General features: G+C 38.7%; 1 protein-coding gene across 3 annotated transcripts in view; it reads left to right on the forward strand.

Annotated features, from left to right (window-relative positions):
• The first annotated feature begins 3,253 nt into the window (after positions 1 to 3,253).
• The window catches only part of LOC121958637 (disks large homolog 5-like), a 43,526-nt gene continuing 28,618 nt past the window's right edge, over positions 3,254 to 18,161 (forward strand). Inside the window, exons 1-5 of one of the 3 annotated variants that reach the window (XM_088069976.1) lie at positions 3,254 to 4,016; positions 12,020 to 12,088; positions 13,778 to 13,946; positions 14,326 to 14,469; positions 17,127 to 17,310. In XM_088069976.1, the coding sequence (XP_087926102.1) occupies positions 3,719 to 4,016; positions 12,020 to 12,088; positions 13,778 to 13,946; positions 14,326 to 14,469; positions 17,127 to 17,310 (864 nt within the window). In that variant the 5' untranslated portion in view covers positions 3,254 to 3,718. The remainder of the gene's footprint in view (positions 4,017 to 12,019; positions 12,089 to 13,777; positions 13,947 to 14,325; positions 14,470 to 17,126; positions 17,311 to 18,161) is intronic. The other 2 variants (XM_088069977.1, XM_042507702.2) reach the window with 2 other exon arrangements.

Here is an 18,161-nt window from a genome sequence, read left to right on the forward strand (position 1 = left end):
AGCCTGTTCCTTTTATTTGTATGTGCAGTCTGCATAAATTCAGCTGAAGAAGAGCAGCACAAGTAATTTATTACTCTCTAAATGGCTTAAACTGAATATTTTCACTGAGTTTTTAGGGCGTTTGAGCTCCTCCTTCAATCCTGTGTGATGGCTTTAAGAATTTACATAATTCCTAAACATTCCAACTAGTTTTCTCGGTGACTGCCAAATGGATTTTTCCTGCAGGAAAAATAAATTAGTTGTGTTGTTACATAACCACTTACATTGTTAAAGCTGTGCTAAACTTAAGTGGAGAAATGTATAGGCACAGTGTGTACCGTATTAAGCTTTAAAGCCAAGCCTTAGCTAGCTCTAGATGAGAGTCACAATCCTCATAAAGGCACTGAAGGCCCTTAATAATAGAGTACTGTCAGCAATTACGGTAAATGAGCTCAAAGTAGATTTCCACATTCAGCTGCTCTGCAGTTCAGCTGTTTGTACCGAGGCTGTACAGATGAGCACATGTAGATAATCTTAAATATGATTTTATTGTTTGCTGTTAGATAATTTGTTTCTTAAGGATATCAGTCTCACGTGACGCCGGCCTCCTGTGAGATCTGATGGATTATGTGGAGCAGAAGAAAGCTCACAGAGCGGGGCAGATGTGTCAGGGGACAATCCAGATGAGGAAAAGGCAACTATATGATCTGGAGGTATACAATCACAAATGCTCTGTAAAGAGATCAGATCATGAAATAAAAGCTTTGCCTTCTAATAAAATGTTAGCCTACTGAGATGCATATAATCCATGTGCTGTATCAATAACTGGATTCACTCAACACACAAGGCTTTGGGAGGCAAAGCCCAAATCAATATATTTATAATTTGTATTGCTGTAATATTTATACAACTGCTTTACTTTAAACACTTTTTGCCCCATTTTCCACCCATAGACTCTCAAGCTGAAAGAAAATGCTGTATTTTTGAAAAGTACAGTTTTGCTCTAGTGATATGAGATCTCTTTGGCGTGTGGCCCTCTAAAATATGTACTTGTCTAAATTCTACAATTAAAATTCAACACATGAAGAGTATTTTAAAGTCAGGATCTGATTTTTTTAGACTATATATTACAACTTAAGATTGAAAGTTTGTTCTTGACATGAAAACAGCAGTTGTCAAAACAACGTTACCACAAGGTCCATTAGTAGCTTTTTTGGAGAAGGAAATTGTTCAAATATCAGTATTTTGAAAGTTGAATATGTACAACATCAAAAACAATACAATAACTTGTAAAAGACACATTGTAGTACTGATTCAGGGGTGACCTTCACATGGTGTTCTCTTTGGCATCCTTCCAGTGAAGAATACATGATGGAGGGTACTAATGGTAACCATTAAAAGGTGAAATGTGATTAAGTGCTCTCTATGATGGCCTTAAAATTAAGAAAACATGATAGGCTGCCCTATGGTAAAAAATGTTCTAGGTGCTGATGCCCCAGCGCATGCAGTTGGTATCCTTTATATTTTTCCGTTCCTACCCCTCTGACAGCCTGAGTCCACCACTGCAATGTAGTGTTGCACTTTCTACTTTAGTAAAAGATCCAAGTACTTCTTCCACCACAGTACTTTAACTTAAATAAAAGTACAAATGTATCAGCATGAAAATACTTACATTACCAAAAGTAAAGGTGCTCATCATGCAAAAAGGCCCATTTCAGAATCAGATATACTATATTGCAGTTATTATTGATGCATCATCGTGAGCATAATTTGAATGTTGCAGGGTAAAATACATGTTTAATCATTATTTTCTAAACTTTTGTTTAGAAAAAAACTTATATTCATGCAGTTTCTTGTACTTTTTTAGAAATGTTTATATTCTCATTTAGATGATTTATATTTTATTGCCTATTAAGAAACTAAATCTGCACACACACAGACATATAATAACAATAAGAATTATCAATATATATTATATGATATATCAATGTTTTGTGTGAAACATGAAATCCTACAACCATAACAAAACAACAATCAATATGTTGCTGTGGAAATGTCTTAAATGCATCCTGGTGTAAATACAACCAGTAAAGAGACTACTGAGAAATAAATATGTGAGATCATTATAATCTTGCTAAAATAACAAAGTGTAAAACATTTGCACAGTACCGTATAATTAATATATGATTCTAATTTTTCAATTGATTTATATTTTGAATTAATATCAAAATCTGTCATAAATCAATTGTCAAATCATTTTTTAAAAATAGCTTCAAAAGTAACTTCAAAAGTAACTGAAGCTATTTATGATTAACATTTTTATTGGTTTTTAACACTGTAACAGAGCATGGAAACAAAGAATGGTAAATTCACCACAGATTTCCAGCCAAACCAAAAAACATAAATAAAACATAATAATAATAATCATAACCATAATACAAAATAATCATAATAAAAAACAGGTCAGATACCTCTATCAATACACCTATGTGCAACCAAATCTACTTATTCATTTACACACATGCTTGTACATACTTATAAATGTACATATTTAGCTGAAATCCACAAATATAGCATATACAAAAAACAAGAAAAAGTACAGGTACACAAACCTCCATATGAAAACTCAGGACTTGCATCTCTCCACTATATAACCCCTTTCAGGAACCCTTTAAGAAATGTAAATATTTTCCCCACTTTCCTTCATATTGATCCAGTCTATCCATTTGTTTATATGACACTTTTTCAAATGCTGCAACTCGTGCCATTTCTGCAGCCCATTCTTGCAAAGAGGGCACCCCTTCTGTCTTCCCACTCCTGACAAGTATCTGTCTACCAATCATTATACTGGTTTGGACCCAGCTTGTAATATGTTTTCCCAGTCCTGTCGAAACTGAATGATCCCCCAAAACAAATAATCTAGAGCTAAACAGGATTTGTGTCTCTGTAATCTCACATAAATTATCATAAATCATTGCCCAGAATTGTTGAACTTTGTCACAGGACAATAATACATGAATTAAATGCCCTTCCTCAGATTTGCATTTCCAGCAATTTGATGTAGGTAACTATTTAAAAAATGGAGTGAAGTAAAAAGTTTTTAAAAATCCTCTGAAAAGTAGGCTTTTGGAGCAGGAACGCCTATGAAGTATTAATACCTCAATAATACTGAACTGTAGGGCACTTAGTATTATAGCCTTTGTCTTCTAATATGTTTCTTATTGTGAATTAAAGCGGCGGGGAGCCAGGTGCGTCTGAAAACAAAGCCCCGCCTTCGTTTACCTTAAATGTCCATTGCACGGAAATATGATTGGCACAGGGCTGCAGCTGCTTGGACGGTGAGACATGGCGGAGTTAGGAGTCTGACAGAGAGAGGAGCTCCTGGAAAAAAAAAGGACTTTTTACACTTTTCAACATGTCGAAAGAAGTTGATTTCGGGACGACGGCGTCTTCGTATCGTGTGCTGAGCGGAGCTTAAAGAGGCAGCGTCGTCTTTTGTAACTCGGGAAGGGACGGAGCGGCGGTTGGGAAAATGTGTTGTCATCTTCGTGCAGTCAACAGCCTTGGGCAACAAATATGGCTACTTCTTGTGTATCCTTCAGTTCGGGTTGAAAACCGTCCCGACCGAGCCGAGCGGGGTAGTTTGGGGGAGTTACGGCAGTAGCACGGAGTGAAGTAAAAAAGCAGAAACGTTAAGACGAAAGCTTTGTCGTGATTTTTTTTAAAAAAAAAACAAGACATGGAGCCCAAGCATAAAGAGTTGTTGGAGAAATGTTACCAGAACTTGGTGGAGTCGATAACAGATGCAGACCGAGTTGTGGATGTTTTGGCTCACTGCGGGACCCTGACTCAGTCTGAACGCTACGAGCTGGGACACAACTGCTCCTCCAACTCGGAAAAAGTGGACCTCCTGCTGAAGATACTCATAAGTAAGGACAGAGACCATTTCGCAGAGTTTTGCTCGGCTCTGGAGAAGACGCACCCTCACCTGCACTCTGTGCTGCTGAACGGCTCCGGACCAGTGGATCACACAACCGGTAAGAAACAGAAAAATTGTGGCACATAACAACGAAGTCGTGCTGCAAAGAAAATGCACATAAAAGTAGATTTGCATAGCTTTGTTAATGTGACATATGGTGTTATTAGATGACTTTATGTGTCCTTTATTTTGATTTTCGTGCAACCTGGTTTCGATCCAGCTCTGGGCATGATAACATTAGGGGTATTGATCCATATGACAACTTGATGAAGGGCATGACTTTTCCTTTGGGCAAGAATAAAGAGGGAGAGAGAGGAGAGAGGGCTGTACAATCATGTGACCTGATGCTTATTTACACTCACACTACTGTGCTTGTTTCCTTTGCCGTGTCACTAAAAGCACAGCCTGCCAGCCTTTTGTCAAAGTATTTAATGGACCTAAAAAGAGTCTAACAATCAATGTAGTGACATGGGGCTGCCTGATGTGTGTGTGTGTGTGTGTGTGTGTGTGTGTGTGTGTGTGTGTGTGTGTGTGTGAGTGAGCTTGTGAGAGAGAATCAATAACCCACTGTCAAAGTCAAATGAATGAGTGAAGAATTAAATGTGTGTTAATGGACACAGTGACTTACTTTTAAAGTGTGAATATACAGTACAGGGGAGAATGAAAGATGTCAGTTTTATTCGTGTTCGGTGCAAAACTAAAGGCACCTAACAAATATTTCATCATCAGTATATATCTGTGCATTATTTATTTATTGATTTAATGACTGTTTGGTGTCTAAAATGTCAGAAAGTATTTTAAAAAAGGGCCATCACAAATCCCAGAGCCCAAGTTGACGTCTTACAAATGGTTGTAGAACTCAAACCATTTAGTTTCATTATTGATTAGCCTGCCGAGCATTTTCTTGTTGCTATGACTTAGAAATAATGTAAAATTAATCATCAAAATATCCAAAAATGGCTTCTTTTGTCTGACCAACAGACCAAAACCCAAAGATATTTAATTTTCAGTCACTTAAAATGGAGAAAATCTATACAAATTACATGTTGTATGAGGAGATGTTTGCCATTTGTGCTTTAAAAATAATGTTTTTTTTAATTTTCAATTGATTGATGATCAGCCATCTAATCGTTTCATCTCTGATGTCTTGTTTTGTCCCAGCAACAGTCCAACATTAACTTGAGATATTCAGTTAACAGAACGGAGAGGAAAAATGCATCAAGTCATCACATTTTAGAAACCAAAATCAGAAACTTTTTGGCATTTCAGCTCATTAGACTATCTAAACAATGTGGATCACATTGTCTATTTTTCCAACACTGTACAATGCACATTTTTGTTGTAAAACATTGAGAAAACCCCTTTTTTTTACCTCATAAATACCAATTTAAATTAATATCAACAGAGATCGACAAGCTATGCATTGAATTTTTATTCTATGACATAAAAATAGTTGCCTATCATTTTCTGTAGCTGATTGATTGAAGATGAATCCATGTAGCGTTTTAGCTTCGATGTCTTTTTTTATTCCAGCAACCGTCCAACATTAACTGAGATACTCAGTTAAGAATTAAACAGAAGAAAAACATCAAATCCTCACAATTTAAAAAAACGAAATCAGCAAATGTGTGGCATTTTTCTCATTAAAAACTATATAAATGATGTTGATCAACTGATCAATTTACCGTCTGCCTATTATTTGTCAAAAAATTGTAGTAAAACATGGAGAATAACTTTTTTACATGAAGAAAAACATTTTTTGAAGTGAATACCCACAGAACAAACAACAATTATGTATTCAATTCTTACTCTACTGTGACATAAGAATAGTTGATTATTAATTTTCAGTTGAATGACTGATGATGAATCGACCTGTTGATTTAGCTTTAATGACATATTTGACAAACTCAGTTAGCACATTTGGAATCTCTGCTCATTAAAATAATTTAAACAGTATGCATCAGCTATTCCAGCACTGTACAGGATACAGTTTTTGTATTAAAATGTATTCAGAGTAGCATTTTTATACAATTGAAACTCCCTTTTTTTTTACAATTTGATTCAAATAGATGAACAAGCAATGCAGTAAATTCTTATTCTTTCAGCTGTTGCATAGAAATGGTCTGGTGAGTTGACATTATTATAGCATAGCTACGAATTTCTGCATTTAATGAAAACATAAAGCAGAGTATAATTTTATTTTGACAAAATTTAATACATTTACAGCACAGACTGGTGCATAAAAGGCACAAACTGGTGCATACAAACTCATCCGAATGCAGGAAATAAAGGTTTTGACTCCCAAACCCCTGTTTCATATGTGTCCCACCTAATGTTGAAATGAAACCTACACCATTGAATTATAGAAATGCCTTTATTACACATGGACATTAGATTTAATGTTCTCACATACCAAAAATTCCACTTTCGTGCCTTTTTATGTCACTTGCCTCTAATCTCCTGGATATGAGTGATTTTTTTGTTTGTTAACATAAAAACATCTTGTAGTTAAGGGAATATCTCATCCCTCTATCTATTTTTTTTGGGATGTATTTACTCATTTCTGCAGTGCATTCGGACTAAGATAAGCGTAATTTCATCCTGTTTACTCACAAAAATACACCACCTTTTCCCACTCAAGGATGTTAAATATGTTTTACTTCCTCACTGCTAGAGTCTGAAACTACAGAAATACTCGTGCTATTTTCATGATGCTGATAATTTATCTTCAAATTCAGCGTAAGCCAAACTGGCCATGATTTATGTCCCAAAAGGCATTATCCTGCAGCAGTAATGCATGCACACTGGTACGCGCTCAGCACCTCTACTGCACCTTTGCATTTCAAAAGAAATATTTGCATTCCTAGTTACCCTGTTCACTCCCAACTATCACGTCATACCCAGTGAGCTGAATGGTGAGGTGTTAATTATGCATTTATTCTGTCCTCATTATTTATAAGAGACCTGAAGCTGCAGAGTGAGTCTATTTATCTAAGCTTTTTCATTTTTGCGCTGCATTTCACAATCGTGCAAAGAGTCTAAAACGGAGCACTGATAGGCTTCCTGCAGCTGTACAGAGTTGTACATGTACATGTTTCTGGGCTGGTCTTAGTCGTCTGCTGTCGTCTCTGCAGCTCCCTGTTGGTAGTCACACAGGACACAAATGGGCTGAGCTGCTTTTTGCTACTGGGCAGACAGGTTCCTCCACTGCACAGCCAAAAGAAGGGCCTTTCCCCAGGAAAACAGAGGCTTGTTACAGGCTATGTTTCCAAATAATGTGCGCCGTCAGCCGGCTGTTCTCCCCAGTCACCCAGAATCCCTTAGGGTGAGGGAGCTAGATTGATCCGAAATCAAAACAAAGTTAATGAGCACAGGCTTCGTTAGTTAACCCCAGCAGGTACTCCAAAATCAAAAGTCAACAACAGAGACTCTAAATATAGCCTATTGAAATGATCACCGAGCTGCGAGACTTTCACTGTGATGCGACTTTGATGCATGCCTATACAGGACTTAAAAAGGTGTGTATCCCAGAGGGCTTGTTTGTTTTTTTTCAAATAAACAGATATTCTTCAGTTTTATATAACCATAGCTTGGGGGCTTGACACAAGAGACCTTTTGTTTACAGATCATTCCAACCTTTTATGGAGGAACAATAACGTGACGGCAGCATATCATAAGGGTGTGTATCGTCGCTGACGTGTTCACTTGGCTGTGCTGTGTTACTGCAAAATTAGACTGGATGTCAGGTAGTGGGAGGGTGAAGTGCTTGATTTTGTTTTCTTTATACTATACCTTATTCTTGTTTTCAACTCTACTTCCTTCCCCTTTTTGGGGGAAGGAAGTAGAGTTGGTTTTTTTTTGAATGGACTAAAAGAAGACTGATTTTAAACCAGCTCTCTAGCATAATAATTATGTGTAAATAAACTGAGGTGAACTTTTTTTCATCTTGCCTGCACCCAGATCTCCTAGCTCCACCCCCAGCTCAAGACGAATCTCGCAAAACACATCACTCTGTGGACGTTTGCTAGCTCTAAGGCTATAACTCGAACTACAGATTGTTCGTGATTCGGCATTTTCGTATGCCCACCATCACAGACTCAAAGATCGTAGAAGTGGATCAAGAAAGAACTGCCCTCCTCTCTTTCTCTCAAACTCTGATCAAACTGGTAAATTAGACAGTGCTATCAAATATAAACTGAGATTACACTACTGTTTTGCATATTTTCCACCTAAAATGTCTTCAGAAACATATTTCAGCATACTGTATACTGTAATACAAGAGTTTGTTTACAGGAAGTGGGCGCCATACTGTTTCCTGTATTGTCAAAACAGAGGCTGAAAAATACAGATCAAACAGTAAAACTAAGTAGTGCTGATCAAATATAAACTACATTTCTGTTACTGCATTGTCCTTCTCTACCCTCTACCCAAATGTTTACAGCAATATATTTTAGCTCACCATTTAACAGTGATTCATGATTGATTATTACTACCATATTGTTTCCTGTGGAAATACAGCTAAACTCGCATTATGTCACCCACCAGTAGGAGCATTTTTTGGGCCAATGCAGCATAGTGCATTCTGGTAGTTGTAGGTTTTCTACTTCTTGTGCGAAGGCAAATGCCACAGCCTTTATTTCTGCTCTCTCTGGTCATCTTGCACCAATTTCAAAAGCATTTGTGTATTTCTGCTGCATAGTCAGCCTTGTTTTGTGAAAAGGCCTTCTTTCTAGCAATCAAATACTTCTTTATGTAAAGCTACACTAGCGACCCTATAAGGTCAATATGCTTATGTTAAAGAAATAAAAGCTATTACATTTTGACTTGATAGTGGGGCTACCATCACCAAAGTTCACAAAGACAAATAATGCCTGCACCAAATTGCATGGTAATATGTTTCAAGACATTTCACTTTGAACCAATAGTTTTTAAATAGGAACTCTGGTTTTACACATCAAAGCCTGTTTACAGGCCTTGTGGAGTACAACTGCAATATGTGAAAACACATGTTGTATGAGATTTTTTTGGCTCAGGAGGGAGCGGCGTGAAATCTGACAAATTGCCTCCAAGACATCTTTTTAAAGTGTTACAGTAGAAAAAGAACAGGCATAAATGATGGTGTGATTGTGTGCACTGTAAATTGTGCATGCTAGCTCACTGTCACACTCGTGGGTTGCTGGGACGTTTGATTAAAACGTTAATGTTATGTTGATGAGCTTTTCCCACTATGACGAGACAAAATGTCTGTTGTGTGTTTGTGTTTAAGGGAAGTAATTTATTTGCACACATTACTTGGTCAGATTTTCACTGCACATGAAATCAACAAGTTATAACTTTACAAATTTAAAATTCAGTGCTTGCCAAGTAATGTTTGCAAATAAATGGCACATCAAGTGCAGCTAGTTCCATTTTATTCAAGCGAAGGCAGACATCTCTACAGCTGATATCTTTAACACTCTGCAACTCACACCAGAAATATCTAGATTGATAAATGGCATTACAGGCAAGAGGAGAAATATGTAGTTTTGATTTTGGGATACACTTTTCCTTTAAATGGTTAGCCCCACAGAGATAAATTCACAGATTTTTTGACTTCCTGAAACTAGATGCCAAATGGGCAAGACTACATTTTTCCTTATCGAAGGGACACTTCCCGGAGCTCTTGGATCAATAAATAAAAAAATGTGACTTTGTGGACTTTAACAGTTAGAAAGGAAAGTGTTTAAGCTTTTAAACCCAAATCGAGCTGTCAGAGCTGAGTAATAACATAAACCCATTTTTCACAGAAAAGGAAAGGTGTTTTGAGTATTTCTCTTTTATTATCAGTGGAGCAGAGTACTAGAAATGACTTCTAGATGATATCAGCACTCAGCATTGGTGCTCCTGTTTTGAGCTTTGAGAGAAACGCTTTAACGTAGGTCAGAAAAAGCACCAATTTTGCATCGACTTTAGAAGAGAGATCAACCTAAATTAGATACTTGAGTGGCGAGGGGCAGACTGCAACGAAGTCCATGTCACATGACTTCCACACGGGCAGAAAAGTGAGTGAGCTATGACACAGTGAACCTTGCCCATTGAGACACTCTCTGCTCAAACAGAGTCATGGGAAACTTAAGCTAGAGCGAGAACAAAGAGAGCTTGATCCATGGGATGCCACGGTTCCTGAGGCACATCAGTCTTTTTTTTCTTTCAGTCCTTTGCTGGGAAAAAGAGGGGTGAGCCATGTTAGCTGGGCTCCTTCCAGTCTTAATCAAACTCATAGTCTCCTTTAGCTAGTGGGAACTCAGCCAGCCAGGGATTGATTTAGAGCACTGGGACGTGGGTAAATAGAATCGTTTGTCATGCTCCCGCTCCGAGTCGAGCGCTAGACTTTACATCAGGGGTGGAAGTTGCTGATTTAACTGAACTATATAAGATGCTCATCCCAAGGCCAAGTTACAGCTCAGTAAATGTGCACTGCTGGCTGTTTGATCATGACTTGCACAGTCTGTTAAATATCTCAAGCATCATTAAAATTCCCATTTTTATGACACACTTAAAGGTGGAAATGTGTGGAGGAACTTATTAGATTTGATGATGAGAGTTAGCAGTTGGAAGTGGTCTGGAAACAAGTCAGCCAAATGTGATTAGACTACAATTTTGACTGATCTGTTAATTGTTTAAAGTAAGTCAAACATTCTGTTTTCACCTGCTAAATTTGGGATTTGCAGTTTTTCTGCTCAAAGGACAAAACTTGAGCTTTGGTAATTTATGATGGACAGTTTTTAACTAAAGCCCAGTCGCTACAGGATATTTAAATATGACAAAGATATTTGAAACTTAAATGGACAGTTCACCTCAAAATAAAAACTACGATTTTTTTCCCTCTAACCTGTAGTGCTATGAGTCAGTGTAGATTTTTCTGGTGTGGGTTGCCAAATTTTAGAGATTTCAACTGTAGAGATGTCTGCCTTCTCTCAAATATAATGGAGCTAGATGGCACTCAGCTTGTGATGCACAGTGCCAAAAATTTACTTTTGAAAAACGCAGCAGCAGTGTCTCTTTCCAGAAATCATGATATCATACTCAAGATAATCCACAGATGAGCAGTTTCAAGTAGGAACTATTTTCTTTTTACTGAACTTCACTCATCAGCTGGATCACTGCGCAGAAAGAAGCCTGCATCTACAGCTTGCTCACGTAGCACTACTGAGCTAGCTAACATTACAGCTCAGCCCAGGAGAGTGCCATCAGTATTTACATCCAGTGCTGTCACAAGTATGGACCTTTTGTCCATGAGTAGATGCACGCTTCCTTTTTAGTGGTGATTTGGTTGCACTTTGAACATCACAAGTAGAGTGCCCCTCTACTCCCATTATATTAAAGAGGAGGCAGACATCTCTACAGCAGACATCTCCAACACTTGGCAACTAACAATCCCTCAATCATCACTGAATCATCTTGATATGATCCTTGTTTAAGAATTCTGACCATGATATTTCAGAGTGCCATCACAATGATATGAACTCACTAAAATACTGCACACTTATGTTGACCAATTAAAAGAATAATCAATAACTTTACCAGCAATAAAAATAATTGTTACTTTGATGCTTTAAGTCAAGAATTAGTTTTAAGTTATTTTTTTCAAACAACTTCTCCATAATGCTTACAGTGTTGCACTGAGGCTTCCTTTCTGTACAGTTAATTATGAATCACTGTAGGCTATAAAAGACGGGGCTTTCACAGGGGGGAGACTGTGTGATGTTGTCAGAGGAGATAAAAGGAGAAGCTCTGAGGCTGCAGCCTCTTTGGGGCCCTGGCTAGTCAGTATTCAAGCTCCCTGCCCAACTGATAATTAGCCACACTCTGCTGTCAGCCCACAGCCCCGTCATCCCAAGTTGGGGAAAGTCCCACCTTATTATGCCTCCAGCTGGCCTTTTTTTCAGTAAAGGCCCCTGAATGTAACCCAAGCCTCACAGCCTTGATGTACCATACAATGCTGGAGATAATCATCGGACTATAATGCAGACATGGTTGAGTACACTCACAACTGACTTTAATGTTTTGTTCGCCTTGCAGGGTCCACTTACAGCATCTTGTCCACCATGCCGTCAGACTCGGAAAGCAGCAGCTCCCTCAGCAGCTTAGGTGAGTGTGGCGCTCATGGTGGTGTTCAGGTGTCGGGTGTAGAGATGTCAAACGAAAAACATCGGGTGCATTCGCAATGGCATACTTTTTCTTTTTACCTTTAGTAGGTACAGCAGCTGCCCTTACAAAGTATGCACTGTTGCATATAGTATGCACACAATTGGGGCATTCAACTTTTTCATAACACTGCGTCCTAAACTTTGAACCTCTTTCTCATATATCTGTTACCGTGGAGATAAAACAAATTGCCATTTAACAAACTCAGCAGAGATGGAGGTTAATCTGGAGAGCTCTGCTGTTTTTACTTAACAGTAGGTGGGTTTCCATTAACCCTCAAATCGTGCCAAATTTTACAAAACTGCAATGGAAATACGTTTTTTTTTTTGCTATTATAGGTCACATGTTGCTATGGTTATGCGCTTGTTGGTAGGAACTGGCTCCATCAGGCTTGATGCAGCAGGCACTACAAGAGGTGTTTTTGTATTGCATAACTCTTCAAAGCTTGAGTTGATCATCTGGAAGTTTAAATCAGCAATTCCTCTGTGAAATCGTGAACAATGACCTCCCAGAAATCCCTCATACATAGCTGCTAGAAATAAACCTGTTGATTTTTTTGAACATCCATCACCATGCTTCTTGGAATGTTATTGTGAGAGAAGTTGCATAAAATCTCTCAATGGAAACGCAGTCAGCTCGCAATTGTGTTTATCGACATTGCAAAATTAGCTTTCAGGTTTTGTAGGTGAAAGCAGGTATATTCTACGGTTTGTCTGATAATATTTAACAGTCAGTCATTGGTTGCTCCCTGTTTAGACTCTGAGCACATGCAAGTGATTACACAGATGCGAGAAGGATTTAGAAAACCTCTACCCCCCAAACACACACACACACACACACACACACACACACACACACACACACACACACACACACACACACACACAGACCTGTTTCATTAAGTCATTCTCTGAGGGAGAGAGGATTTGACTGGTCAATACCACGTAAATGGAAAAAGAGCTTTGATTTGTATCAGAAGGGGGAAGTACTGACGTTAATAAGTAAATCAACAAGGTAGATAAACAATGAAGTAAAATATTAAACAGATTTTGGCTGCAAAAATGTGAGCAATGATTAAAAAAGATACAGTTAGATAAAGGTAAATGGGTTTTCATGTAATGAATGTGTAGATTTTTGGTCCAGTAGCTGCAACAAATAGTTCTCGCTTGTGATTAGTTAATGTTTAGGTCAGTCTGAAAATCTTGAATCCTCTCTTGAAGATTGTCTTGAAACATGGACCAGAGTTCTGTGAAAGCACGTCATTTGTACATGTAGGCCTGAGTCCACAGTAAAAAGAAATCAATGGAGCTGCACTAATACCCCCTGTAGCTCCCCTCCGGTTTAAATCACAAATACAAAGCATTGTTTGGGTTACTGGTATTTAGTTTGCACATACGTGCCATGAAACGATGCACACTGATAGCCACATATACCGTTTACCCCAGAGAAATTCCAGGAAGCCCAAGCCTAATTCTGACTTGAGTGTTCAAAATCAAAGTCATATTAATTAACAAAAAATCAATTATTTTAATGAACTTAAAAATATTAAACAATCTTAAAATATATGATACATCCCCACCATTTGAGCTTTGTGAATGGCACATGCCACCAGTGACATGCTGACTCCCACAGGTACGCCCGCTCAAGCCTCCTCTCCTCCGCCCGCTCACATGGACAGCCACCAGGTGAACGAGAAGATGGAGACGGTTCTGTTCCAGCTCAGACACGTGACCCGCGAGAGGGACGAACTGCGTAAACGCCTGGCGCTCTCTTCACCTGGAACAACCTTCGATGACTGCAGGTACTGTTCAGATCTCTGCGCCTAACTGCCTGTTTTCCAAAACAAACATTTAGTGCACAGAAAAGCGCAGTGATCCTGTGTATACATGCACTCTGTGAATGGAGGCATTTTGCCGTGTTCAGCTTTTAAAAGCAACAAAAAAACAAGTGAAGTAAGGTCTTAAGTGACGCAAAATTGTTCTAAAATATGCTCAACTCTGTAAAACAAGGGGTACGCATACAACTTTAATGATGCCTCTCTTCCCTTGTGTTCCCATGAGCTCAAAGTTTGTATGATGTTTATCTCACTCTTGCTTCCTTCAGCCTCCCGTGTGGCGTCTTAAAACTCGGATTTTAATGCATCACATTTTTGTCTGCTTTCCTCCCTCTCTGTGAAATAGACCAAACTCAAAAGCAGGTCATGACTACGAGCGTCTAAAGCTGCAGTGCATGAAAGCCATGGCAGACCTGCAATCCCTGCAGAACCAGCACAGCACCACCCTGAAGAGGTGTGAGGAGGCTGTGAAGAAAGCCGACTTCTACCAGTGAGTGGAAAGCCCTACTACAGGGCCTTTTGTAAATTTTTTAACAGCCGGAGCATTTGTGCTGTATGCATTCGCGCTCCGCCTGAAGGGTTTTAGCTCGTATTCAGTTTTTCCTCTGACATATTCACAGCAGATTGCATAGAACAGATTTTACTTTTGCGAGAGTAATAGGGATGAAGCCTTTATACCAGTCCAAAAGCTGATGAGTTAAGCCTTGAAAAAATCCTCACAGCCCTTCATCAATTTAATTTCATCTCTGTGATTGTTTTAGAAAAAGACTGTTTTTTATTGTCTTCTTAGCCACATAAATCCCGAGTCGTCTCTTCAGACCAAAGGTTGAGTGCTGAGACAGAATTACTCCTCTATAAGTAATGCCCTTCTTGAAGAATTCGTGCCAAAGCATGCTCTGTAATCATCATCTGAACCCTGTGTGCATGGCACGGCATCTGTGCCATGAGGATAATGCTACGGACACAGCATTTGTTGCCCCCGTGAAATAAGCTGCGGCGAGTCGATGCGAAGGGGAGCCTGGTCCATTTGTGTGATTTAATGATGCCATACTGTCTCCAAAGTGTAGGGAGCCAACATCTGGCCCCAAATGCAAACAGACAGATGAAGGATTATTGCCATTTTTAAGCCTCTCCTTCTGGGCCGTGTTTGCACATCAGAGAAAGTCTTTGTTTATAACTGTCCTGTCTGCTTCTGCACTTATCCATTCATACTAAACACCACACTCTGTGAATGGGATGTCACACTCATGCCTGATCAGGAAATTATACTGAGATCAATAAGTCATTTAACAGTCTAGCATTAGCACTCAGTAATCATGGAGGATTTTATTGGTCCTCATAGTAATTCATGTCTCTACTCTTAACAGTTAAGCAGTATTACATAAGAGGCTGTTTTTACAGTAAATACCAGCATAAAAATAATTGGCATATCCCAAGTTGCCTGAAGACCTACTAAAAAGACTCTTGAGTTTTATATTATGGTAATATTTACCATGCAATTATTTTATTCCACAGTACCTAAATACTGCACATCAGTGTGAATCACAGATCATCTTCAGATTTCAAACAGCTCCATAGTTGTAGACTGTGTTTATTTATTTGGTTTGGTTTTTATTTTAAGTGGGAAATAAAGCTATATAGGACTTGAAGTGCACTGTGCATCACAAGATGCCTGACTTCAAGTCAGTATATAAAGTTGTTGGCATGGACTTAAGCAGAACACATCTAAAAACTTGGAGAGTACTCGGAGAGCGTAGAACTCCCCCCAGGCCAAATGCCCTATCCTGCAGTTTTAATAAAAATGAGAAATAATTTGTTTATTTGCTCTATGATTTGGATCAGGATCCAAATTCAAATAGGCTGATGCTACACCGTTCTACCCAAGGCCTAGTCCACATTGACATGGGTCTTTTTCTCATCCACCTACAATCTAAATGAAAAAACAAAAACACAATCGAAGCGCTGTAAAGAGAATGCCAAACCAACAGGTGTGGATATAACCGTAACCCCACATAAGGAAGGGGTTTGCACATGAAAAGCCTGAAAAAAAGTTATAGAGAACCCCACTAATGAGTCCTAAAATCCATATATGAATCAGAATTTTAGCACCAGAAGTTAGTAGGTTTTTTTTAAATGGGTTCTTGGTTAGAAGTTTTAAATAACATCTGAGGATATTACAAGCCGAAGAGACTTTCATGTTTTGTCCTACGACATTAAATACAACAGTAAATACCCCACTTGCAAACATTGAAGCTTTTATGTATCCTAAAAAAGACAGTTGCTAACAAGTGGCTCATTGAGACTACAGAACGTTTTACGCTGAACACGACTTTCCAGCCTTGTAGCGATGGCGGCACAATGGGAGTGTAGTTTGTTGTAGCCTAGCAAGAGCTTTTTACATCTGGCAATTGCATTTAGGCTTCAAGATTCCTGAATGTGGTGTTCATTTGTAAAGATTATCTTGCTGAACAAAACATGTAAGTATCATAAATGTTTGTTTACCACAGAGCCTGTTTTCTACAATAATCCAAAATCCAATCCAGTGGAAAAATTCCAAAGGCTTTTTGACGAGGGATCCATGTGTCATGACAATCAGGACAGTAGTTTTCTTTCTGGCAAACATGGAAATAAACCAACAAACACACAAACAGAACTGAAAACATAACCTCCTTGGTGGAGGTAATAAGCACAGTCCTCAGAACAAGAGAGTGTGAAATTATGTCCATTAATTTTAGTAGTTCTAAAATTATTAGTTATTTGAAAGGAAATTACAGTAGTCAACAGAAATCTTCATATTAGTTTATCAGGCAATAAATCTCTTGATCCAGCCTCTCTGGGGTGAAGATATGCTGCTTTTTGCTTTTTTATATAATTGTAAATTGGATATTTTTGGTCATATAAAAAAGCACCTCGATGACGCCTTTGTTTCTGGCAACTTGTCTTCTACTTTTTTTACATTCTGTAGAGTAAAAAAAAAATCTTAAAAAAATGTGTTAAATACAAAATCATTAATAGCTCAGTATTTGTTGGTCTGTGATTAAAAATGCAAACTCACATTTTTGTTTAGCTACAAGTGCTGTAACTCTGATTTCAACCATGGTTGGCAGTGCCCACGGTCTGATGGCACTCTCTGTGGTGTCTCCTCAGTACGTTGCACAGCCGTCTGGCGAGCGAGCACGCCCAGCTGAAAGACGAGCTGGAGGCGGTGAGACAGGACAACATCCAGCTGGTCAGGGAGCACAACCACGTGAAACAGGCCTGCGAGGAGCTGAGGAGGCTGCATGACGATGACCAGAGAGAGTTGGTCGAAATGAGAATGCTGCACCAGCAGGTACCTGCAGAACCTGAATCTGCACTCATCTTTACACAGCTACAGATGAGAAAACATAAACTATCTGCACACATTGTAGTACTCGCATTTCCGTCCCTGACCGCCCTTGAGATTTAATCATTTGGATCTTGACATTTGAGACAAAAATCGATGTCTTTCTCTCTCAGTGACCGTTAACTTCCAAGACGACAACATCTTTCTGAGAAATGGGGTCAGACAAGCTCGTCCCCATGTTGTCTCCCATCGATCAAAACATTCTTTCAGATTAGACAAATGACTCAACCTGTGTCTTTTACCGTTTCCCCGTCGGACATTTTGTCTGACTGCAGTCAGAAGGTCAGATCATTACATGTTTGCAATATCTTACATAACCACGGGGAACGTCTTACAATGCTCTGTGATAGCATGGATATATGCCTCCTCAGAGCTCATGTCATCATTAGGGTAACTATTGTTCAGTGTCAGTCAAATTAGGAATCAAATTAGCTCACTGATGTCAGTCCAAAGCCGACTTTTATTTTGTAGTTGTAAGATGCCAGTGACCTATTGCACAATTTTGACCCACTGCACACTACACGTCCACTTGTGTGAAATTTGTCCTTTGTACTGCATGGTATGATAATTTATTGGGAAAGAATTATATCTGGAAGGATGGGTGTGATTGTGAGACAGAAAAACTTTTTATTAATCTTTTCCATATAAAAATAAACAACAAAATAAACAGTACAGACCCAGAGTTGGTCTGTGCTCCTCCAGTAGCTTAGTCAAAGCGGCATTGTTGGCAGCAGGGAGGTCCTCATCTTTTTTTTTGCCATCCTTTTTGATCGATCTCGATGTCAATTAAACATCTT

The sequence above is a fragment of the Plectropomus leopardus genome, chromosome 19 (genome assembly GCF_026936395.1).
Source record: "Plectropomus leopardus strain MGB_pleo_1.0 chromosome 19, ASM2693639v1, whole genome shotgun sequence".
NCBI lineage: Eukaryota > Metazoa > Chordata > Actinopteri > Perciformes > Serranidae > Plectropomus > Plectropomus leopardus.